The 27,626-nt window shown below is 36.9% G+C and overlaps 1 protein-coding gene across 1 annotated transcript; it reads right to left on the bottom strand.

The window, feature by feature from the left end:
• Positions 1-40: 40 nt before the first annotated feature.
• On the bottom strand, positions 41-23,162 carry LOC107716636 (protein FAM19A5-like). The gene is made up of 4 exons (XM_016523128.1): positions 23,075-23,162; positions 14,799-14,948; positions 1,841-1,968; positions 41-879 (listed from the first exon to the last, which is right to left on the bottom strand). Exons 1-4 carry the CDS (start codon positions 23,160-23,162, stop codon positions 871-873), a joined length of 375 nt encoding a protein of 124 aa, XP_016378614.1. The 3' UTR covers positions 41-870.
• Positions 23,163-27,626: the final 4,464 nt, after the last annotated feature.

Raw genomic sequence — 27,626 nt, 5'->3', positions numbered from 1 at the left:
AAGTACACTATTTTCCTTCCTATGTTCATTTGCAAAGAAAGCTGTGCGTAAATAACTTTCCAGGACATGACTGTTTTCAATTCACCCTTTATGAATAGGATCACATTGTCAGTGTTAAATAAGGTTCGCTACAAAGATACATCATATAAAACTGTTAAATATATATATATAACTTTATGACTCTGAAAATACATAGGATGGTCTCTCCCGAAGCGCAAGTCTCCGCTAGTCTCTTCAGGTCAGGTAGATAATGTTCGGTTCGACAAATCCCCTGCCACATTCGTTACGTTTTCAAATCCTGACTGATTTCAGTCCAATTCACAACAATGGCAGCAGATCTACAATCGAAGAAAAATCAACAGTTTCATCGCAAATGTCTTTGTTGTCCATTTTGCGTGTGCTTGGTTTGGAAAACTCCTTACAAAGCTCAGGTGTTTTTGCTTGCATTTGAAGCTGAAGCAGCTGATGTGTGTATTCGTGTTCATATTGGAAATCCTTCCCCACAGAAATTTGCCCGTATTTCTTTGGTCTGTAAAATTCCGATAGATCCGTACACGTTTCACAACCCAGGTCACAAACTATCCTGCAACCGATCATTTGCCAGTTTTGACATCAGCAAACAAAACGTTGGTTGGTTCCAACTTTGATTGACAGCACAGGGGGATCCGTTCCTCATGGTCCACATAAACTTCATGACGAGAGGCCCTCACCCCTTATCTTATGAGACTGAAGGACTAATGGAGAGACTGACAGACAGGGCTAACAGGACTATGATGAATGCTCCCCTCCCCCGCCCCGCTGTAGCTTTGGAGAATGACGAGGTGCTTCCGTACATCGCACCTCTCTTGGGAAAATCGCTCCCCACTGGTGTCAGGATACCTGGTGGGATTAAACAACACAATAGTTAGGGCATATAACACGATAAGTTATGCATTCTGAGAGGTTCTGGTGTTGTCCCAGATCCTTCCCCGGTTGGACCCTAACCAAGGCAAATAGGAGAGGTAAAATGTATTCTTACATTTTAAGAAAAAGCCCTCTCAATGCCAGTGACACAGATGACTGAAACCTTTAGGGGTATTTTATTCCATATATTTAGAAATCTGTAGCTAATAGCTTTTTGATTGTAGTTAAATTAAAAGGAATAGTTCACCCAAAAATGCAAAATTCTATCATCATTTACTCACCTCATGGTCTTGCAAACCCATAAGTCATTGAGCTTTGAAACACATTAAGATTGGATAAATCTGTATAAAAAACAAAATTCAATCTTTTCTTCATATAAAGTGATCGTATCTCTTCACAAGAATTGGATTAAACTGCACAAATTCATACAGTATGAATTTGTTTTACGATATTCGACAAAAATCTCTCAGGTTTCATTGAAAATATATTAATTTGTGTTTCGAAGATTAACCAAAGTCTTAAGTGTTTGGAACTAGATGAGGGTGAGTAACTGATGACAGAATTTTCATTTATGGGTGAATTATTTCTTTAAGCAACAAAAGCAATTAACATATCTTGAATTATGTGCTATGTATATTTATATAACCAAAGCTATAAATAGTGACATAAAACATTGTCATCCTTAGTGTTGTCTGTTATCTTGTGGTTAACAAGCTAACTTACATGACATACATTACAAGCTACTACACATAATCATAGAAATCTTCTATAGAATTTCAGGCCATCGTTGTTTGATATTGCATTTTATTAAATTAAAATTATACTTTTTATTATACTTTTATTATTATTGGGATCCGGTGAGATATTTGTCATGACACCAGCCTTTTTGACAAGCAAGTCTAAGTCCTGAGTTGTTGTTTTGTTTTGTGGCACTTACTGTGGTTGTTTTCACTCGGCCTCCCGGCTGTGCACATGTCCAGCCCGTTCTGTTTACCAATAGGTCACAGCCTTCGTCATCCAAACAAGGCATCATCTCACACCACTGTCTACTCCTGACAATGTGCACTGTGAAAAGAAGAGAAAAATGAACATGAAGAGGAAGTTAAATACATGAAACGATATTTTGCAACATATTTCACTTCCATAAGGCCATATATTTCTTTCCGAAACATGCCACTTAATATGCAAATAAACATAGAGTGGGGCTTATCATAGTGTAGTCATTTACTTATTTATTTATTTTTTTACTGTGGATTGACTAGAATGTTTTAAGATGATTTCATTGGTGCACCTGATGTGCAAAAGAATTGCGATAGAATAGTACTTTACATAGTAGAGGAAATTTGTCTAAATAGACCGATTTTAGCATTATATATTAATGTCATGAAGGTCAAGTTTAGTTAATAAATATAAAACCATCATATGACAGACTAACATAGCTTGTCTTAAAGGAATTCTCATTAATGCATGAAATTCAGAAGGGTCAAGACATGGTAAAATCAGGACATTTCATGCAACAAAGGCAAATAGCAATGAGAGAAAGGCACTCCAGCACTTGGCCTAATATCCTAAGCTTTTCTCTTTGAAACAGATCGCTAAGGTCCAACAGTGAAAATTTTTTCCTGAGGTAAGATTGTTTTTGCACTTAATCAAACATAAATGTCTATTTATAATAACTAGGGCACCCTTACATGTTCATTTGCATACCATGACACCCCAATTGGCCCTTAGAGAGAGAGGGAAAAAAGGGAGGGAGGAAGGTAGGGAAACCGAGAGAAAATGAAAGAGAGAGAGAGGGAAAAAAAGAGTACATTTGTGAGGTAGAGAAAATGATCATCAGAGTGAAATATAACCCAGGGAAGTAAAAGTACATAAATATTGGGGTGGCAGCATTTGTACATTTGGAGGAAGGCTAACAAAGTGCTTGGAGAACAAGTAGATACAAATGGAGGCAAAATGTCATTCTCACCAAAGGAAAAGGCACATTCTTAAAGGTAAAAAATTGTTGTAGAGATGCCTTCCAAACTCAAAGTAGTTTGTTATGTAGTGAATGTTTCCCTCACAGCATCTACTCTAGGGACTATAGCTTCTGCTACTAATCTCCAGCATTAGTATTCACTGTAATGCCCTGGGCCATAACGACAAATAAAAGAGCCTTTCATGCAAATCTGGTACATCTTCATTCTGTAGGCATGATTCACAAAACCGTAGGTTGCAGCCATTGGTGCTCTTATCTATATTTTAAGATTAGCATGCTACTCAACGCTAGTCTTATATGTAGTTCAGATTTTAAAAAATATTAATTCGGGGTTGGGTGTGGGTTTGTTGGCTTAGTTGGTTTCCCCTGCCAATAAGTAAACAACAACACTTGTCTTGACAAAGGACTGCTTGCATGCTTAAAATAGTATAAAAAAGGTTGTGTCTCCTTATGTGGCATATATAGATAGACAGACAGATGAGTAATTAGATGGATGGAGGTATAAACAAATAGATTGGATTACGGTCCAAGACTTTCATTGCAAGTCTATGTGATTTTTGATAATACTCTATGAGAAAACCACAAGTCAGATCAGAAAGTAAAGTAACAGTATCTCGAGTCTGACTGAAGGACATGAAAAGCTGGAAAGCTCTAGGAGCCATTACATTTTATAAATGTCTGGTCTTGCATTAGGGATTTGTCAAGTTGACATACTGTAATAACGATGCCCCCAAAACCCTTTATTTCACAGTAAAATACTCAGCTATTTCGAAAACCCCCCAGATCCCACCTCTAACTCATTCTCTGCTTGTCTCGGGCAGGACATCGGATCACTCCGGCCTCCAGTGATGCATTACACATGACAGATCATCAACATTTTAACACTTTAAAGAAGTAAAGTCAACAAATCCACAAACAACAGCCGAAGAGAGTCCTGTCAGCACAACACAGTAAGCTCTCAGACACTGTCTCTAATGAGCTGTCCCTCGTCTCCTGCTATTGAGCATTGAGACTGTCACTCCACGGATGCCAAAGAGACACAAAGTGCCTCTGAATCAATACATCAAAGAACTCTCTGAACTTGGAGTTTCTGGTCAAAGGGGCACAAAAGTAATATGGAAGTTGCTTACTGAGACCAAAATGTGACATTGTCCAGATAGTGATTTTATGCACCTGATTCTGAATGAAAACATCTTGTTGCTTAACTCAGATTTGCATCGCAAATTCCTTATTGTTAGATGCTGGAAATCAAATCTGTTGAATTATAATCTGTATATTTGAAGTATCCACACGTTAGCAGTTTGAAATTAGAAAAGGGCAAAACAAAGATCAAAATAATCCCTGCAATCAATTATTGTGAGGAGATTTTCTTGCTCACTATTCATGCATCTCTCTTTGCTGCTATACGGATGGCATCTAAATTGTGACAGATCACTGGATACCTCCATTATCACACTCAAAATGATTTCTCTCTGATTCTTTTTTGTAGACGTAAAATATTCAATGTGCATTTTAGCTGTGGCTCTGCAATTTACAAATATTTTATCAAAATTATTCAATACAAAAACTGCATTTTCTGAAGGAAATATCGGAGCTGGAAAGGCAGCACAACAATAGCTAGGTAAGTTTTTCATCTGTGGAACTGTTTGGGTTTTTTTTTTTGTCAGCTGAAAATGACCCCACAAAATGACACTCTTCACTGCTTTTAAATTGATACAAGAAAGAAATGATTAATCACAAATCAGTATGCAAATAGATTTAAGAAAAATACCAATCACAATGCAGTATGTAAATATGATAATTTGAATATTTAAAAAAACAAACTGAAATGTTACCGTGCTACGGTGGAATCGTTTGGAATACTAATGAATCGTTTGAATCAAAGATTTGAGTTACTTCTTTGAAATGGATAGTTCAAACGCTTAATATTGTCTTTGCTTCTTAAAGGGATAGTTCATCCAAAAATGTAAATTCTGTCATCGTTTACCCACCCTCTACGTGTTCCAAACCTGTACAGGTTTCTTTTTTCTGTTGGGCATAAAAGAAGATATTTTTAAGAATGTTGGTAACCAAGCAGCTGTCGGTAGCCTTTGACTTCTATAGTATTTTTTTTTTTTCCATAGTTCCATACATATGGAAGTCAATGGTTACCAACATTCTTCAAAATATCTTCTTTTGTGTTCAACAGAAGAAATTCACACAGGTTTGGAACAACATGAGGGTGAGTAAATGATGACAGAATTTTCATTTTTGGGTAAACTATGCCTTTAAGTTCACATCAGAGACATTATTTAAACATTCAAACGAATGTGCAAATAAAAAGTGCATTAAAAACAACAAAATGTTGCTTAATTTTGTCATTGCTAATATTAGATATCTCACCTAACCCTACATGCAAGCACCGTAATGGTCAAATTCAGTTTTTTTTTAAACCTAAATTTGATTTTTTTTTAATGGGGTCTTCATGATATTCTGAAGAAAGGTAGTTCCAGTCCTGAAGGCCCTGTCATTCCTGCCCCAGTTAAGACTTTAGCTGTGACTGATGACCGATGCAGAGGCCGGACTCGAGATTTATCAGGACAATAAATGAGATAGGCTGCTCATTGCAGCGGACTGCAATTACTCAAACGTTTGGCACAGACGAGAACATCAAACATCTGTCCATACATTTTTACAGCGGACACAGCTTGAAAATTCTATATGTTTAACTTTCACAGTAATGGCACACACTAGTATTCAGATCAGCGCTGCTTACAGAGGAAATGCCCATAATTTACAAGTAACACATGTTGTTGTTTATAATGAATTCATGAGCTTACATTTCAAACAGTTTCTAAGCCAGGGCCCTTCTGTTCTCAATGTTAAGCCCCCCACTGTGATGCAATCAGTGAGGGGAATTTATGATGTCAGAAATTGGCTAATGAATTGAATGTGAATAACAATGAATATTTTCTATCTATTGTTTTGCATCCATCGTTCTCACAATGCCATTAGACCAGTATTGTCTGTGCTGCTATTCTCAATGCTGCTGAATCTTCTATTGCACATATTCCACTCAAAAACAAACATGCAGTAAGATCAGTGTAGATGGATTCACAAATGGACGAGTCTTATGAACCAGCTCTTTTAATGAATCTGTCTCAAGTTTCTGGTTTGAATCAGTCAGAATGAATCCGAATGAAGAAAGATCTAATCTGAATAAATCACTGGATCTGTCAAAAACACTCACAAACTCACTGGTTAGAATGAGTCTGATGAATCCTTTTTTAAATGAACTCAATCAATCAGTCTTATCGGTTACTGAATAAACATCTGCACCACAAGTTATTACTTTTAGTCATACTGGGCTCAAAATCAAGGAAAGAACTGTTTTGTGTGTTTGAATCACTAGCATTACTTACTGGTATTGTTTACGATTTTGAAAAATAACATTAAACATAAATTGACTCTGAAGAACATTAAAATGTTATATTATTAATAATATTAGTTAATTAATATTATTCATATTTATCAAATGTATACACACAAAATTTTATATTTTAAATATTTATTAATAATGTAACCTTTTAATGTTTTAAAGATTCAATTTATTAAATTGTAATATATTATAGAAATATATATACACACACCAATGCTATTTGGGTATAATTGAAATACTATTATATTCTACTAGATTAAATTAATATTAATATATATTTTGAATTAATATTTTTTAATATGTACGTTTTTTTTAATATTTGTGTAGAAAGTATTCCCCCCGAAACATGGACTTTCCCGAACACCCCCATCATTCGGACTGAAATGGACTGTGCCAAAGTTTGCGCTCAGGTTTCCAGGTAACGGAGCGGGAAAGTGCGTCCACGACGATGCGTTCAGCCCCCAGCTCATTTAGCAGATTATGAGCTTGGTGAACCACTAGCACATCGACAGCCACTCCCAGCCTTCAGTCAAAGTCGAGTACAGTCTCCAAGTTCTGCAGGACCTACCCGATCGACTTCTCCTGTCAGCCAAGAGTCGGAGCAGGAGAAATGGATTTTAAGAGACGAATGGACATCGCATGGACGAAGCAAAGAGGAAGTAGAGCTCAAATCTATGCTGCATGCAGTGCAACAAGAGAATATAGATTTGCGGCAACAAACCAGTCAGCTCCCAGAGATCATCTCAACCTTAAAGGAGATGCGCTGGCAGAACGCCATGTTACACCATGAGCTACAAAGCCTTAAAGCAGAACGGGGAGCTCCATCTAAGCCAGCAACTTCACCAGTGCCGTCCTCAGATCCCTTTATTCCAGTGGTGAGCCAAGCAGTTTCACAACCATACCGCCCAACGCCAGCCCCCCGGATTAGGGTGCCACCACCTGCTTCCACGAGAGAACCGAAGCCAGCTGGGATTGATGAGAGCCCTGAGTTAACTGAAAACTTCAGGTCAAAGCAGAACAATGGAAGAATCTGTTCCAGCTAGTGCGGTACTATATGTTGATCGTCCCACTTGTGACCGTAAGATCCTGTTAAAAGTGACCAAAGTTCTACTCAGAAGTGGCAACAAAGCTATGGAGGCATATGCTGTGCTTAATGATGGGTCAGAGCGGACCATTATTCTTCATGATGCAGTTCAGAAGCTGAAACTAAAGGGACAGCCAGAGGAATTAGCTATAGCATCACTCTGTGGTCTGATTCCACAACTGTGCTTAACTGGCTACTGTCACAATCCTGTCGATTCCTGGAGGTACGTAACATCACAGGATAACCCTGCAGATGACATCACAAAGGGCAGATCTATTCGTGACATAGGACGAGAAAGCAGATGGTACAACGGGCCAAAATTTCTCAGCCAAACCCCTGATAGATGGCCAGAGATGCAGCCACTAACAACCACTAACCATGACAATGAACTGAGAAAGTCAGCCTTTTGTGGTTTAACAGCCACCTCTCCGCTCACCCCAGACCCACAGCAGTACTCGACCCTCGCAGATCTGCTAAAAGCCTATATTCAGCATGACAGTACACCAACAGCAGATGACTACAAAGAGGCAGAGGTGGCAGCCCTACGCCAAGTTCAAACTGACTGCTTTGCAGAGGAGCTACTGTGCTACTGATCAAATAAACCCCTGCCGAAAAACAGCAGACTGCTTTGACTAGCACCTGAATTTTACAGTCTCTCATCATCAGTCATCAGTCACCTGCCAGTCGAGGCTCAGTCTCAAAGCAGCATCCAATGGATTAGTGAAGGTCATCAGAATGCACAGGAGTCAACTCTTGGTTTACACTGGCATTGCTTATCAGACACCCTCTCCTATAAACCCTGCTACACAGACCACCCACTTCCAACTATGCGGAGCATATATCATGTCCTAGCCAGCCAGTATGATCCCATCGGCTACATTGTGCCATTCACGATACATGTCAATTGTTGTGATATTTTTATACACTCCTGTTTGTATTTGTTTATTTTGTTACAGAACCACACAATATTTATGCACGATCAATAAATAAGATTTGGAGTAGTTACTGGACTGAGACATTGTTGTCCTGACCCGCAACTCGTAGCTGTCAGCCTATCCGAACCAGTCAGAACAAGATAAATTTACAATTTGTAATTTTAATTTTACTTAGTTTTAGTAATTTTTATGTGTTTTTGTCATTGTTAAAAGGTTTCTTTTTTAGCTGTCTAAATAGTTTTATTTCAGTTTTGGTTATTTTAGTACATCAAGCTCATCTAAATGAAAATGAGCAATGTTGAATGGCAACTAGCTATAATAAAATAAATTTTTAAGTTTTTTATATTTTATTTCAGTTAACATTTATTTTAAACAATGAGAATGTCTATGTTTTTATTTTCAGTAAACTATACAGTAATAACCCTGATATATACACTGCATGTTTATTTTGTACAAAACATTTCATTACACCATCACAAAACTTGCTTTGATAGCTCCCCTGAAACAGAATAATACATTTGGATTAATCACCAAATGCACAAATATGTGTACAATGATAGTCCCATAGGCGGAGCGTGTGTAAGGCTGGGGAAGGCTTAGCCTTCCCCTGGCCACGGGGACTTGGGGCAAAAATGCCACTAAATTGGACAAAAATGCCCTGCACAAACAAATTAAATCTATTACGTCTGTTGCTAACAAAGTGAAAATGAATAAAAAGTGTCGATTGCGGCATTAAATTAAGATCTGCTCATGTTGCACCATATTTCATTTTAGGCGTTTTTACAGTTTTGCGCATTATAACCAATCCCACACGGTTCTGTTGAGCTTAGGAATGCAATGGCCAATCAGAGGCGTTCAGATGAGTCATCGCTGAAACTCATCAGTCTTGTTGAGTGCGCGTGCGCTGACTGAAATCCGGACTCTTGCGAATTCTCTCATCATAAACAACAAAGAGCAGATGTACGTACATTGTAAGTAAGAGATTCATTTCACAGTGTAGGCCTATACAGCTTCAGTGATTATAATGATTTTAAAATTTTTTTTAGAGTGCTTAAACTCGCGATAGATTAATGTTAGTGATAATGTCACTTTCTATATATAATTTATTCGCTGTTTGAATAACCGTGGAAAGGAAACGTTATATAATTATCAATTTCTAACGTTTTTATTAAATTGTAATCATGTTAAATACAAATTCAGTCCCATTAAACTTTTTTTAGCCTACATGGAACCCATGTCTGGTTCTTGCCTAAAAAGACGGGTTTAATATATTTGGCTGCTTTTAGCCTTACCCTGGAGTTGGTTCACCCTCCGCTTATGGATAGTCCTCACCACCATAATTGATTCTAGAAAACAAAATTAAGGTATCTTTGTGAGAGGATGGTTGTGTAAAAGAGTCAAGGTGGAGTCAAGGCGGAGAGTCTGTGTTATCATGGGCACACCGGCAGACACTTCATCACAGGGCATGCTAATTTTTAGAGCATTGTGGAAACACAGAGGATGCATTATACAATTATTTTCTAGTGGGACCACTTGCATCAAGTCTCTGTATTTATTTAGTGGGCGAGCCAAATAACAATATATTTTGTGTCCTTATCCGTCCTTTCAAAACTATAAAGCCATGCCAGCATCTGCAACTTGTATTAAATGTAAACAATTGTAGATTTTGGTGTCCCCGACGTGATATTCCCCATACAAAGCGAGCTCTATCTTGACTTTGTTGTCTTGATTGATGGCGCGGAACTTCTCAAGCTACTCCTGAATGTTTTGGGGAGCCGGTATCCCATTTGTAATGCTGGCACATAGACACACGCTATACGAGCAGATGCTTTTGAATTGGCTGTCTGAGGTCAACCCTGACCTATCACATCCATCTAGGCTGTGTGACTTGGTAAACATTACTAATCCTTGGGCTGACATTACGAATTCGATTGTGGAGTCAAAGATATGGAATTAATGCAGGTGCTCGGTGAGCGGGACTTGATTATCCTGACACCTGGCCGACGATCACCTTTAAACAAATGCTGTTAAAATGCTCTCCTTCCTCTGACTTTCCGCATAGTTTTCAGGGCATATTCCAGCTGTCGGCTCTCCCCGCCCCGCTACCACCAGCTGAGGGAATTGGGTTCTGTTGCTGTCACTTCCCGCCCGCTTCCAGGCAGAATCCGCAGTCCCTCTGTGTCCCAACATGCCGCAGCCGCCTCTCGTTTAGCTTTTTCAGACTGATGCGATATTGATGCCAGATCTTTCCAGGCCACTTTGATTTTGTTCTACATAAAAACTTCATGAAGGTTTAATTTCCTGTTTGTTTGATGATAAATTCATTCTAATTACCCAAGACGTCTTAACAGATTCCACAGAGCAAATGCGGCTCTGCTTTTCTTGTTACTCGTTCTACATGCAGGCGGTTTGCAGTTTGAACTGACCTGTCACTGTACTTGTACAAGTGAAAATTTAATTATACTACGAACATGAATTAAACATTTCAGCCTGGTTTCATGCCAGAGAATGTGTTTTCCATTTTTCAGTCTGTCTGAGCATTTCATTTTATGTTAAACACCACAGATACACTGAATACAGTGCTACGCCTACAGGTTTATATACAGTATATTACTGTTAAAAAATTTGTGGTTGGTGAGATATTTTTTTTTATGTTTTTCAAAGAAGTCTCTTACACTCACCAAAGATTCATTTATTTGATTAAAAATACAGTAAAAACGGTAATATTGTGAAATATTATTACAATTTAAAATAACTGTTTTCTATTTGAATATATGTTAAAATGTAATTTATTCTTGTGATGGCAAAGCTGAATTTTCAGCATCATTACTCCAGTCTTACATGATCCTACAGAAATCATTCTAATATGCTGATTTTTTTTTCTCAATAAACATTTATTATTAGTATCACAGCTTAATATTTTTATGGAAATTAATGTTTTTTTTCAAGATTCTTTAATGAATAGAAAGTTCAAAAGAAACATTATTTTGATGAGTAAAAATATTAATTTCTGTAGTATATGTGTAATATATAAAAATATGCTCTTAATATATTGGTAATTTGACCTTTTTATAACAATGAACGGTTACTTCAGTTTGTAAAATGGCATAACTCCCCAAAAACTAATATTTTAATTCAGATTCATTCATTAATAATTCATATTAATTTATATTTGAAAAATTTACTTTTTACCTTGGAAAATATATTTAAAAACGTTTTTGAAATAACAATTATGTTGTGTACATCTCATTTATTTAAAATGTTAGGAGGTGTTGCACCACGTGACATTTTAGAATAAATTTTAATTACTTTAGCAAACAAATTTGAAACATGAACTTTGCATTTTATATATTTTAAACTAGATTTTTATTTTTAGATTTTTCTCTTTTCACCATGGACACTCTTATTTATCACTGAGCCACATGTGATCAACAGTGTCATCTTGTTTTGTCTTCAATGTGCTGAACACAAAAGTCTGCTCACCTTCCATCAGCGGTGCATGTTTTCTCAGTGCCTGCTATCGTGCGACTAAAGCTGCCAGTCTTGGTACTAATACATAATGGCAGACGTGCTGGCTATTCTTTCTCAGTATCAAAACCTGTCTGATTGCCTGCCTTTTATCAGATAAAGCCACAGGGCACAGAACAAGATAAAACAGCAGTGTTGCCTCATTTGAAGAGATCGGGCTATATTTAGCAGAAGCTTTTTATCCAAAGAAACAAAACAACTGAAGAAATCAATATTTCTTTAATAGCTTTAGACACTCAGAGTAGCAAATTACACAAAATTAAAAGTGAGTGGGGTACATAGTTAAACGACAAACAAGACTGAGGAAATATTGAGGGAGCTGTGGAGTTCGAGAAAAGATTGTCTTCGTATGCAGGGGGTAAATTCTCAATTGGATGCATTGAGATTTTATTTTTAAGCCTTAAATTTATATCTGAAGAGCGGAATCCATTGGTTGCTATGAAATAACTGTATTTTTGAAAGGCCAAAGCCTCAAGACCTCTGCACGCACCACTGAAGAAATCGTATCCGGCTGTCTTGTTAGAAAATGCCAATGTAGAATGACAGATTTTTATTGTCAATTTGGTTTGTAAGCCATGAGACGATTTTCCAATAACCGCAATGAGGAATTACTGAGGCACTTTTTTTTCTGCTTGCATCGTTCTGTTTTTGCTCACTTTATGTTCGTAATCTTTATTGTTTACTGGATTATTTGCTATTTTGACTTTTTTACAACATTTCTTCAGCCAGGGTTACTGATTGGCATGTGGTGTAGCCCACTACAGGTGATGTAAGGTCGTAGAAACACGGAGGACTGTCTTTCAAAAACTATTACTCACCTACTTTCATCTGGCCATGAAGAAACTCCTACCTTACGAAATATGTCTTGAAATTACTCGGGTGTCATAGCATCAACTGAAGGCAAGACGACATATGATCACATGAAGATAAGTGCAGGTCATGCTGAAAACCAGTCCACGTAAGACTAAAACTAAATTGAAGAAAAAGGGAACACAACAAATGTACTTGCAAAAACTGTAAATGGCAAATATAATTAAAAATCTCTCATTTGCTTCTCGGATACAGTATAAAAGTAAGCTGAAGTGAATGTAATGAAATAAAAAGACCCTGTATTATGTATTTCCATTATGTTCACTACACAGCTGTATTCAAAAACAAACGTACAGTGAAATTAACATGAACAAATGAGTCTAATGAGCCAGTTCTTTTAATGAATCACTCAAAAAAAATTTGATTTGAATCAGTCTGACAAATCCTTCACTTAATGAACTCAATGAATCTGTCAGAGCGGTTAGAAACATCTGATTCACTGAAATAACATCTGACACACTGAACTGCAAGTCATGTCGGTCATGTTAGTCTCGAAATGAAGTTGTGCATGTTTAAGTTTAGTTTCTCAAATCTTTAAATAGACCTTTTAAACAACTTCTTTTTTTTTTTTTAAGTTTGGTGAAATCGCTGAAAAGACATTGTTTTGAATCAGTCTGACTTCACTTTACTTAAATAACAATTAAATAAATAACTTCACTTGGATAAATAACACCACTTATTTATCTCACTGAATTTGTCAGGTGGTTATTAACATCTGATTCACTTACTGAACCACAAGTCAGTTACTGTATGTTTAACTCAAAATGAAGCTTTGTGTATTTTAAGATTTTAGAAACTTCAGTTTGTTCATATGACAACCTGTAGTCAAGATTCACCTGTCATTTGTTTTATTGCAAAAGTCTGATGCTTAATCGAAAACAAACACACAGCGCAACTAGCACTATGATTCATGATTGTATGACTCGAATGAATCAGTACCTTTGAATCACTCAAAAAGACTCATTAGTTTAAATCAGTCTGACAAATTCTTCATTTAATGAACCCACTGTATGTGTCAAAGTGGATATGAACATCTGATTCACTGAATGAACATCTGATTCACTTACTGAACCACAACTCTTTCAGTCATGTTGGACCCGAAATGCAGCTTTGTGCATTTAAAAATGATAGAATCTCAGGTTTGTTCATATGACAACCTATAGTCAAGATTCACCTGTCATTTGTGTTTGCAAAAGTTTGGCAATTAACTCTGATTCATAAACAAATGACTCGAATGAGTCGGTTCTTTTAAGGAATAACTAAAAAAAACTTACTGGTTTGAATCAGTCTTACAAATCCTTCACTTAATGAACTCACTGAATCCATTAGATCGATTGCTTAATATCGGAGTCATTTAATGAACCGCAAGTCTTTCAGTCATGTTTGACTCAAAATGAAGCTTTGTGTATTTAAAGATTTTAGAAACTTAATTTTGTTCATATGAAACCCTGTAGGTGAGATTCAGTTTGCAGAAGATTGATACTTAACAAAAACAAATGTACACATTGTCTGATTCATGAGCAAATTACTCCAATGAGCCAGTTCTTTTAATGAATCGCTCAAAAAGAATTACTAGTTTGAATCAGTCTGATGAATCCTTGATCTAATGAACTCATTCAGTCATTAACATCTGATTCACTGAATGAACATATGATTCGCTTACTGAACCGCAAACTCTTTCAGTCATGCTGGACTCGAAATGTAGCTTTGTATATTTAAAGATTTCAGAAACTCAAGTTTGTTCATATGACAACCTATAGTCAAGATTTACCTGTCATTTGTGTTTACAGAAGTTTGCAATTTAAATAACACACAGCAGCTCGGAGCTAATCTCACCAACTCTAAATTTCCCCAGTGTCCGTCACCTCGTAACACATTCCACACACGTGACCTCAGGCACTGATGAAACCTGCAGCAACATCCCAAATCCTGTGAGTGACACTTCAGCCACACTCACTGAGCAGCGTAATCTCATGGATCAGACTGGAATCTGAAAGCCCTAGCTATGGATGCTCTGGTAGGCTTTGAGGCAGTGGCACCAAAGCCTGGATGAGTCCCACCTCAGCCCCTCCTCATTCTTACCATCCACACATGCTGGACTGGCTCTGGTAGTGCCGGCAATCTGGCCCTTCCTGCAGGCACACCTGGCCGTCTGCCGGGCGATGGTCCTCCTTGGCTGACTGCTGTCCCTGTCCAGAGTCACGATTTCACATGTACCCGCCGCCAGCTGACCTGAATGAAGGACAAAGAGTTTAGAGAAATGTCAGCTGGACATTCAAAACCCCCAGGATGACAATCAAATCTTTAAGAAAATGTGAGTGGTGCCAATTTCCCTGCTAAAAGGTTGGATTGATGTGGCTGGTTGCCAGGTTGTTGTATGTGGTTGCTTACATGTTCTGAGTGGTTTTTAGCATGTTTCTCTATGCGATAGCTATGGTTTTATGGGTGGTTGCTAAGTGGTTACTGGCCCTAGTCAGTAATTCTAGTTCCTAAATATGGCTCAGGTCTTGGGCTGTATTATTTTTCGGAATAAGACTTCAAATTATTTAAATAATTGTACGGGCTGCCATGGCCATATCCAGCTATGAGGTCACCGAGGTCCGGACCGCTGTACATTTTTAATATTCAAAAATAAAATCTGTTTTCTGAATGACTAATTTGCCATTTAAAACACCTCATATGAGTGTCTGAGGCTACGTTCACACTGCGAGCCTTAGTGCTCAATTCCGATTTTTTTCTCAGATCCGATTTTTTTGTGTAGCTGTTCACATTGTTGTTTTAAATGTGGCCAATATCAATTTCACAGTGTGAACAGATCATGGTTCTGAACTGACCCGCATGCGCAAAAGATCAATACGAACAGGGTTTCCAGATTTACACAACATAATCCGCCCAATTGCTTCTCAAAACTAGTCCAAAACTAGCACAACCATGTTCAGGGGGATAAATATCACGCTAGTGGGGTCGCGTCGACCCACGAAGTTGAAAAACATCTCGCGGTAACAGTGGAAAAGTAGCCTAATTCCGCAGGGAAACTGTGGATTTGGCAACACTTGCGCAGCGCGCTGTCATACGGAAGTAAACACGGAGGACATAAAGTAATCGATTATGCGTTTATTTATAGTGTGATCTGCTGCTGAATCCGGCAAAATTACCGTATTGTCCCGAATATAAGACGATATTTTTTTCTTGGAAATACATCTGAAAAAACGCGGTCGTCTTATATTCAGGGTCTAGACTTTGACATGTCAATAATACACCCACAACACTAGGTGGCGCCAAATACGCATAAAACGAGTGTGCCATGAAATACGTAATGTAATGCGTGTTGTAAAGAGCGCAAGTAAAAACAAAAGAAGCAGAAAACCTTACAGCTGCATGAGTCGTGACTGCCACGTTAGCCTGATGGCACCAAACTCCCTTTGTGATTTTAAAACGTAAGACAGTACCCAGATTTGAAGACTACAGTAAGATTTAACTTCTACTGTTAATAAGATTTTGGTAGGCTACTATTAGATGGATAGCCTAAATGTCCTAATTCAGATGGGCTACCTGTTTTTTTTTTTTTTATGATATATCAAAAAGTGTATATTTTTTAAATGTGATTGTTGGTACATTTTACCAGTTTTTACCATACTTTCAAAACAAAAATTTAAATAGGAAAAATATGCAATATGAAAATAATTGAAGACAAAATGTGTTTTACTGAGAAAAAACAAGATTTGTTTTTTAAAAAGCCTTTTTCCAAAAGGTACATCTGGAAAAAGGGGGGGTCGTCTTATAATCAGGGTCGTCTTATATTCGGGCCAATACGGTATGTGCAGGCAATATGAAAAATAAAGACAAGGATGTGACAAAAGACAGCAGAGTTTTGAAGCTTTTATGATACGAGCCCTCATGTTTTGTTTGTACAGTGTAGTTGTCACTGTAATTCTTATGAGTTCTGACACATTATACTCCCACTGATTACCTTTCGCAACTGTCTTGATAACTGTGGGTGTGTAAAATCTAAAAATGTATAGCTAATTCAATTTAGACAGTTTGCTAGAATTTTTAGTGGCCGTGTTGTGAAAATGATGGAGAAATATACATGTTGCTGCGAGACGCTGGAGGAGTGAACAATGCTAGAGAGAGTTGTGAGAGACGACACGGGTGCAGCCTCCACCGTGTTGCCAGATCCAGCTATTATAAGCATCTTTGGCCTTGTCTTTTCCTCTTAATTTGACACTTTATATCATAGCCGCGGGTACTAGAGGTTCTGTGGGTGCTGCAGCACCCCCTGCCGACAGCTCTTTCACTGCACTGGAATTTAGGATGACATGGCATAAATTTTTTTTCTACGTTTTTAATTTTCCACATTTGTTCATAAAATTACTCTAAAGATTATTTCATTTTTATATGTTGTTGACTTTTGGATCAGACAGCTTTTTGGCCATTGGATCAGAGCGCTTTCAATCACTGTCCAATTCGCTGCCTATTGTAGCCTCTGAATTTGATAATGCTCAACACCACTGGTTTGAAGCGCTGTCAGAGCTTTGTAAAGCCTTTTTACCACGCCAATAATGCCAGTCGCTGATTGTGATGCAGATTTTTTCAGACTGAAGGAAGATACTAGAGCTGCCCCCTAATAGTTGACTAACCGTTAGTCGACGAGAAGAGGCTTGGTCGACCAAAATTTTATTAGTCGCTTAGTCACAGAAAAAAAAATTCCACACGAAGTGGCGAAATCATGCAGTTCGTGACGGACAAATCGATAACGGCTGGTCTATGTGGTAATATAATACATCGGGCAGGACATCCATATGCTCACCTAGCATTCATCGACCTCAAATATGGCTTATCATCTGAAATATGTATGTAGTAGCAACTTTATATGGCAGCTCAATCTAATGTTAGTCTAGAAAAAAGTGCGCTGTTCACGTGTTTGTGCGGAGTGTGGAAGCTGAATAGTAGCGCGCTTGGGCTACTGCATGACAGATGGAGGCGCCACTTCGATCATTTGCTCTTAAAATACTTCGTCATTTTTGGTCATACAGATAAGAGTAATGCATCTTTTGTATCTGTAAAGACTCTACGTTTATTTGTGTGCACTCAGAATAACAACGAAACGTTGCACTTTTATAAAAGAATTAAAGCAAACGGGATGCGCTTTCTGCCGTCTCGGACTCTGTGAACTTGAGCGCGTCACTTCGAAACTCCGTGTATTCTTGCCTTATTACAGGCATGAAAAATATATCTATAGAGAGTGAAGCTTTTAAATGAACCAATTCAAATAGAAAACAAATATTCTCAGATTATGTAATCCGTATGAAACATGCATACATACTGCGGAGATGACGAGTCAGTGTCGCCGACTTCATCTATTAAACCGAAAACAGAAAGCACTAGTGTAACAATAAATTCTTAAAACGTTAATGCAGTGTACTTGCTGTTTTTCCCTAACACATTCATAATTATTATATTTGCCGGTGCACTGTGGCAAGCCTTTTTTTTGCGTGCGCTTGAGCGCTTATTAGACTGTAGGCAATTAAAGGCTCATTATTATGATTTATATGGTTTATTAATAAAAGTGTGACTAATAGTCGACTAATGCTTAAAATGAACGACTACTAGTCGACCAGAAAAATCTTTAGTCGAGGGCAGCCCTAGAAGATACACATCTCGACCACAGACCGTCTCTGTTCACTCTCAATATATTTTTAAATATTGCCCTGGTCACATTGAGCAAATATTTATTCTGATGACTTTTGTGTGACTGATCATGCTGTAGCTAGTTAACAAAATGCTTTCTCTGTGTCCAGACTTGACTGCAATAATAACTGACACTTAAAATCAACATTTAAATGTCTACTTTTACTAAAAGTCGTTTTTAATAATGTCTGAAAGTATATCCAAATGAATAACTTAATACAAGTAATATGCTTTATGTCTTACACTCTCACATACACTCTCACAGTTTTTATTTTTTATATATATAGGGCTATACAGCCATCTATTTACAGGCAAGCTGCTCATGGTCTGGTGTTTTCAGTGTCTCAAAGCAGCTCGGTTTACAGTAAATGTAAATGTGTCACACAGACTCTGCTTCTGCTTTGAGTTTGAGTGACGTATACGCTTAAAGGGATGGTTCAACCAAAAATGAAAATTCTGTCATGAAAAAATATAATGAAATTCATTAGGGTCCAGAAACTGTTCGGTTACCTACATTCTTCAAAATATCTTCTTTTGTGTTAAGCAGAATAAAGAAAGGTACATACAGGTTTAGAACAACTGGAGGGTGAATAAATGATGACAGAATTTTCATTTTTGTGTGAACTGTCCCTTTAAGTGCATTTGGGAATGCAACATACTTGAGTAGGGAACCTCTGATAGTAGTAGTATTGTGTTCTACTATACAATGTCAGAAACAAGTCCTCACACTGCCATCTTTTGTACACATTGTGAGTACAAGTCATACAAGCCGTACAATTAATAAATAAATATTATTAACCATTTTATGAAAAGGAAACCAGAAAGCTGTAAAATAAGCAGAAAATAGAAAAAGAATTGGAACATGTTGCAGGCCAGATTTGAACCTGCTTCTCCCATATGAGCACCACAGTGCACTGTATGTGTAACTAGCCCACAGCTTTGACAGAAGAAATTGATTTTTATGGTGCTGAGCTGTTAGTTTCCCTACTAATATTGTAGACTGAGGCATCACCCTTGTTAGCAGACTGATGGGGACCAAGTTCTGCTGAAGCTGCACACTGCAGTCATTGTTCAATGTTCCTGTATTATCCTGCACCTGCATAAGCAGGAATCTATATACACGCTCTCATCAAGCCAGTGCAATATGCTGGATATGGACCTGCAATGGTGAATCATGTCCTAGCGGTGACATATCAGCAGAAAAAAGCTTGATGAATCAGGATGGGCTGCAGATCTTCCTCAATCCCCACCATAAGTCCAGACAGATAAGCAGTGTACAACCTCTTGAGAGAGTGCTTATGTTAGATGATGATTAATCCAGCGCCAGGACGCCTCAACACCCCCAACCTCCTTACAAAGAAATGCTTATGTATATAATTGGGTTATCCATTCCCATGCTTTCAACAGGCAGTCAGTCACTGGTCATGTTATTACCTGCAAGACAAAAACATATAAATCTAACCACTACCACTGATCATAAAGAGTGTGCGCCTCAGTGCACAAGCTATCTCTATTAGAAATCTAACTGATTATTAGTTTTGTTATTACCATACATCCAGTAAGCAATTTCACAATTTAACCCTTAAATAAAAATAGAATAGATGATAATAATAATAATAATAATAATAATAATGATGATGCAAAAAGTCTTAGGGCAAAAAAGAATTACAGTATTTATTAAAAAATGTTAATAATAATGACAACTATCATCACTATTATTAATATATAATAATAAAAACCTAAATATTAATAAAACATTTGTGTTTAACTGCTTCAATGACAGGCTCTTTGCAAAGCCTGATTTATATTGTGACGGATGCACAACAGACACTAAAATCAAACTAAAAAGATCATAGATATTATTAAAAGTAAACTCCACAGCCAAAAAATAATAAAAATACAATAAAATGTTGACTGGGGAGGTTTGAGTTACATTTCAAACTAAAATATCCCACATAAACAGATACAATCAGTCTGAAATGATCAAGGATATTGTTAAAAGTAAACTAATGTTCATAACATTGTAATCCACACCCAGTAATAAAATAAAATTACTAAATAAATTCTCTCTATTGACAGAGATTTGAGTTCTCCAAGTAACAGTACGTTTCATAGTACTTCAAGCAATTTTATCTCAGAAGATCAAGGAAAATTTGATTCCTTGTGATATGGACGCTTTAAACCCCATCTACACTACAGATAGAGACAATTACATTCACTACAGAAGAAAGCGTCCATTCAGAGAAGTGTGTCTGAGTATTGTAATCATTAGCAGTATGTAGTCTGTGAGCCACTGTGATCTATTGTAGCCGTGAGTGACATATGAAGGTGTTTGTCTGTAGCACATGATGGATTATAGCATCTTCTTGGCTTGATACAGCGGCCGGTGAAGTTATTGACATGTAAAATTTCCTGTATGTCTGTATATGTATCCAGCTCAAGTTTGATCTACAGTGTGTGAAACGGTACATCTGACCAAACATGCATGAGCTCCACCACAAACGATGATGGATGGTGCTTCCACCACCACGGACGCGGCATCAGTGCAGAGGTACTGAACGTAAAAGCACATCTAGCCGGATTGGTTTGGATTGCATATCTGTTTTCTACACATAAATAAAAAAAATACAGCCTGTGTCTTTTTTTTTTTTTTTTTACATTTATGAGCATAGCTGGAAATCTGTTTGCCCCAGGCGGCTAGAGAAAATAAGCCATAACTTTCAGAAGCACACAGAGTCCTTGCTCTCAGCCCATCACGATTCATCAGGATGCGAAGCAAGCCCGTCACCTTTTATTACACCCAATATTTCAAGCTCCATTTGAAACTGAGACGGAAATATTGCGAGTTTGTTAGAACTGCCAAAATAAACACAAAAGAATTTGAAGGCAAGTTCTCCAGACGACCCTTGTTGCAAGCATCTCCCATCATAAAATACCAAGAGAACTTTCAATTCAATCTATTTTTGGCCAACTCAGTTGCTGGAGCGCTTCAGTGATTATTGGAACATTTTCAAGGGGTGATTTGATTTTTTTTCCCCCTCTCGATCTGTTTTCCTCTTCTCCAGACATCATTTCTCACTCTCCTGCTCTTTCTCTCTCTCTCCACAAAATCAAATATCAGCATTCCTATGAGTTACAAGAATCAGAAGGCATTGCTCTAATAGCTGTACGTTTGCTTTTCTCTCTTCAAAGACTCCAAATGGAGCTGAAGCTCTGAATAAAGTGGAATCGTTGATATGACAGGGCAGACACTTCAGCATTACATCATCACAGAATATGATGCGAGCGCGACTGGCAGGAAATGAGAGCGGCGATGTGGGTGGAAACTCCTCGTTATCAAAGTTGCTCTGAATTGAATAATGTATTCTTCAAAATAAGCTCTCTGATTCTGCAGACGTGAGACAATGGAAGTGAAAAATAAACGTTTATGTACAGAGGAATCATTTTGGATTTCTTGCTGCTTCCATTTTCTCACAAAATATGTTTTTGCTTTTTGTAACTTAATGTGTCAGGCCATCATATAAAAAAAGTCATACTAATTTATAATAAATATTTGCAAATCTTACATTCATCTACAGTTAAGAATGAATTGCGAATACAGAAACAGTTTCAAAATTATTTTCAACTTGAATTGTCACCACAGTCTAAAAGAAATGATGACAAAATAACCATATTTTGCATCACACATACATCAGATGCAGGAACTATTTTGTTTTCTGGTATAGCTACTAATAAGGGAAATGATCTAAAAATCACACAGTTTTGTTATAATTTGTGTGACAGAGTTAACATTATAGACACATTAGAGAACATAAAGAAAATAAAGTAACTGAAAAAATATTTATATATAAAATATTTATAATATAATGTATATACCACAGCACAGTTCAAAAGTTTGGGGTCGGTCCGATTTTTACAAATATTTTTGAAAGAAGTCTTTCACCAAAGCTGCATTTATTTGTTCAAAAATACTGTAAAAACAGTAATATTGTTCAATGTAATTTGAAATTTAAAGTATTTAAAGTATTTACTGCTAAATAAACATTTCTTATTATTATTGAAAACAGTTGATTATTTGATAAATAGGAAGTTCAAAAGAAGAGTATTTATTTGAAATAGAAATCTAATTTAATGCATTCTTGCTAAATAAAAGTATTAATTTCTTTAAAATAAAAAAAAATTACAATTAGCCAAAGTTAATTGCCTGTTTATGTTTTTATGTAAATCTAATGGTGGTGACACAACTGCGAAACCTTATAAAAATATATTTTAATTTCTTTCATAGCCATCTTCTATTCAAATTAACTCATTTTTTTCTGTTACGAATTTCTTCTTTTAAAGATACGTTTTCATATTTCTTGTTTGTTTTTCCTAATTTTCAGTTTTAGGTGGTGAGTGATAATGTAATACCGTAATTTTAATGCAATGAACACTAAAAAGGATGAAATGGTATTTGTGTTAAGAACCTTGTAGTGATCATCTCTGTTTAACATAAAACTGCAAATGTAGCAATTTAAAACGAATGGCATGCAAAACAGCTTTTCCCCCTTTGTAAAAAACATTATCTTCCCGTCCTGTCATGTTTGACAACACCCAGCCCTTCTCTCTCTTTCTCCGTGGCGCCCTAGAGGTGAGCCCCACTCCAAAGCTGGAGGAAAAAGCTTCACCATTCATCTCCAACTTCAGCCCCAAATAGGCCGTAATGACTGGGCACTGATAGATGCTGGAGAAAGAGGAGTCCATAGAGCCATTCATGGAGGCTAATCAGCATGCCGAGAGCAAAGCCTGGCTCTGCAGTGACTGAATGCAGACTGTGAGCGCCCCTCCTTTAATCTCTCACTCATTCATTCGGCCCTGCCGTGGCTTTATGACAAACCAGACATGGCCTTCTCTGCTGTTTCCCGCCACCTTACCTCGGCCTCCTCCTTTCCTCCGCTGCCCTTTTTTCTCCTCTACATCCCATGAGTCAGAGTAAACAACCATTATAGTGTAAGAACATTGAGCTAATTTAGAGGAAAACACAATTAAACACACTGCATGTGAGATGGCGGTATTAATAAAGCGGGTTCACCCCAGGACGAGCCATTATGACATAATTAACGCGGCAAGAATGCAAGTTGTCACTTTGCTAATGGTCACGGGGCCAAAACGCTCCGATAAGCTTCAGATTTGCTGGCATTGTTCTAAAACGCCTCTAAGTGCTGCAGCTTAGACGTGTTAAGCGGCGCAACTCGTGATAGATGATACGCCCTCCCTGTCTGTTTAAATAGCCCCGCTGACAGCGAAATGTCTGATTCATCTCCAACCTCTTCCAGCGCTCTCCACAGGATCTCCTGTATACTCCAGTGCATGCGTTTTAGGGATGAAAGAGCTGCCAACCATGCATCTCGGAGATGGAGACTTGCTGGCTGTGCTGATCTGAAATTCAAAAGCTATCCTTTACAGGCTGTCAGAAAAGTGATGGAGTGAAAAGGGAGTCTATCATCAGGGGACTGATGTTGGACTCCACCAGCGCCGCACGACGCTATCAGCCTTCATTCTCATGCCAAGATCGTTCAGTTCAATTCTATAACCGAAAGCTTTATACTGCGCTTGTTGCCGTGCAATGCAAGTCAATTGGCCTCATTTGACTCTAAGATGTTTTTATTAAGAAACACCACCAGTGACAAAGGCATATATGAATAATGTCATGTTCGGAGGCACGATAAGACAGGAGTTGTGAGAAGACAATTAGGATATTGCAGAATAATAATAATAAGATATTAAACACAGCATTGTCTGAGTTGGAGATTAGCCCAGGAAACCAGGAAGTCAAATTCAAGACAAAAAACAGAAAGGTCAGATGAGACAACATAAAGTCTTGAATGGGCAGATAGACCTGATTACATTTAACTAGTAAAAACAAACCAATAAGTGTATATAATGCAGTGCAAGTTCATTATTTTAATAAAATAACTATTGAATTTATATATTTTATTTTATATTTATTTTATTAAGTGTATTTTATAAAAAATAAATGTATTTATCTATGCAGGTTGTGAATTAAAAGCAATGAAAACATTTATTTGAAAAATATTATTTATAATATTATTTATAAAATATTATTTAAATATTATTTATAAAATATTTATAAATAAAATACATTTATTATTTTATTTAATTTGTATTTTATTCAAATTATGCATACAGCTGTATAAATTGTATACCTTGAATGCAAAGTCAGTCACTTTGAAATTAAAGTAAATTTAAAATGTTGAATGTAAGTCTGTTTCCAAATCTTACTTCTCCTCCTTAGAGACTGTGGCAAGGCCGTAAAAATACTGAGTACAGCTTTTATATTGAGTAGACAGAATTATTGCAACCTGAAATTGAGGACTTTACATCCTGTATCATATTTTAGGTAGTTTTTTTTTTTTATGACAAGTCCTACCATTCAGCCAGTTGCTATATCATAATATCAGTTGCCAATAACCTGCTTAAGAGCTAAGGATACTTTATCTGGGCAGTATATATCCTTCCTGTCACCCTATACACCTATTATCCTTGTCTAGATTGGTGCAGTAGTCAGAGGGAGGGTTGGAGGGAGACGAAGGTCTCCTTTAGAGTCAGTAATGACAGTCAGACTGAGATTGGACCTGATGCCAGGTCAGTCTGGCTGGCCTCTGAGCTCAGCAGGCAGCCAAAATCGTTGCTTCCAAAGTCCAATCATACCAAAAAGACCCTGCAAAGTGTCTGCTTGTACAGACTCCTGGGGGAGTTAAACAAATTTATTTAGAATACTTAAAACTTACGCAGAACACTTTAAGACAAGCAAGCCTTCCACAGGCCTGCCACATCCACAGTGTTCCACTTTGTTAATCACTCCATGGTTTTAGTCTGGCATCCATCCTCTTTCAAGCTATTTCCATCAATTAGCAACTGCTGGGGAGTTCAGGTGGCCACAGTAATGGTAATATTTGTAGCCAACTGTTCGTTTGAAATGCTTAGCTGTAGCATTGTATGGGTATTTTTTTGAGCATTTCATTCTGTTCGCTCTTATTGCCGTCATGACCTGAACTCATTGGTCAGAAGAGATTTTGTTTGAACTGAACATCCTTTCACAATAAAATGTACATTTAAAATGTTGAATGTAAGTCTCTGTTTCTAAATCTCCTTAGAGACTGTGGCAAACCCAAGACCATGAAAAAGAAAGACCGCTTGAAGTCAAATTCAAGACAAAATCCAGAAAGGTCAGATATGAGACAACACAAAGTCTAGAGTTGTGAGAGAAACCTCATGACTTTTTAACTATTAAAAAAAATACAATAAATGCATATAATATAATATAATGCATTTCATTATTTCAATAAATCATTGGCTGAAATTCATATTTGAATTAAGAGAGATGAAAACAAGCTGCAACAAACTTTATTTTATTTGTAAAATAACTATATTTATTGATAAATAAAATAAATGTATTTATTTAGAAAATAACTGTTTAATAAAAAAATATTTATAAAGTAATATACATTTTTGGTAACACTTTCAATGTGTCATTTGTTAACATTAGTTAATGTATTAACTAACATGAACTAACAATGAACAATACATTTGTTACAGTATTTAGTAATCTATGTTAATGTTAGTTAATGAAAATACAGTTATTCATTGTTCATGTTACTTCACGGTGACTGTGATTTCACCGAGTACAACATGTTCCTGGATCAACATCCTTGTTGATCCTGGAACAACATTCCAATCAACCAATCAGAATTGAGGGATAACTTTTCAGGAAATATCTGTTTTAGGCTTACGATCAGGGTTAGGTGCTTCTACACCCTTGTTAATCAGATATCATTTCACACTGATTTTAGGAATAAATTATGGGTAGGGGGTCCGTGTACGTTTTGATCATTTCATCTCCTATTTGGAATATAATAACGAGAAATGGAAAAACGGCTCGTTTATTCGTTTTTCCGTTTAGTTTAACAAACGGAAAATGAGATTTTGGCTCGATTTATCATTTTTCGTTTGGGGTTTAAAAATCGGTTTATGGCTTCAATATTTCATTCGCACGTGTGGGCGGCGCTGAAACGCTCCTTTCATCTGATTGGTCGAATCGCTCCGCCTTCAGTACGGCCTTTTCATTCTTTCAGGCAGAATAAGAGTCAGTACGAGTGCGGCACTATAATGTCTGAAACCACCACTCACTGTTAATTACGCATAATATTTTAATCAGATTTTGCTGGGCACATAATTCGTGCTGCTGCGACTTGCAAGTGACCCCTTTAATGCGAGTTACAGTATGCTGACAGATTATTTCTAGGTAGCCTATTAGTATTGTATGAATATTGTCCCATTGATAAATACAGTGCAAATAGTTCCGTCTCTTTGGATAAAAGTGAAGTGGGTGTCATTTGTTAACATTAGTTAATGTATTAACTAACATGAACTAACAATGAACAATACATTTGTTACAGTATTTAGTAATCTATGTTAATGTTAGTTAATGAAAATACAGTTATTCATTGTTCATGTTACTTCACGGTGACTGTGATTTCACCGAGTACAACATGTTCCTGGATCAACATCCTTGTTGATCCTGGAACAACATTCCAATCAACCAATCAGAATTGAGGGATAACTTTTCAGGAAATATCTGTTTTAGGCTTACGGAAAAACGAATAAACGAGCCGTTTTTCCATTTCTCGTTATTGCATTCCAAATAGGAGATGAAATGATCAAAACGTACACGGACCGTAGGGTTAGGTTTATGGGTAGGGATTGGGTTTAGTCTATATTTTTGGACAGTAATGTTGATCCAGGAACATGTCTTACTTGGCAAAATCATGGCGACCGTTAGTTCACAGTGCATTAACTAATGTTAACAAATACAACTTTTGATTTTAATAATTAGTAAATGTTGAAATTAATATTAAGATCAATAAATGTTGTAGAAGTATTGTTCATGCTTAGTTCATGTTAACTAATACAGGTAACTACTGTTAACTAATAAACCTTATTGTAAAGTGTTACCCTTTTTTTAATTAGTGTTATTTTATGTTTTTGTTTGTTTGTTTGTTTGTTTTTGAGTATTTCCTTCTGTTCACTTTCATTGTCATCATGACCTGATCTAGTCAGAAATGTAAACTGTAATTTTTTTTAATGCTTTTTTCTTGTGTGTGTGTGTGTGTGTGTGTGGGTGTGGGTGTGATATAAACTACTTCAAGACTACAACAT

Source organism: Sinocyclocheilus rhinocerous, unplaced genomic scaffold (genome assembly GCF_001515625.1).
Source record: "Sinocyclocheilus rhinocerous isolate Xijiao unplaced genomic scaffold, SAMN03320098_v1.1 scaffold1201, whole genome shotgun sequence".
Classification (NCBI taxonomy): Eukaryota; Metazoa; Chordata; class Actinopteri; order Cypriniformes; family Cyprinidae; genus Sinocyclocheilus; species Sinocyclocheilus rhinocerous.
The sequence above is the reverse complement of the archived record's forward strand: the minus strand, read 5'-3'. Positions and strand labels throughout refer to the sequence as shown.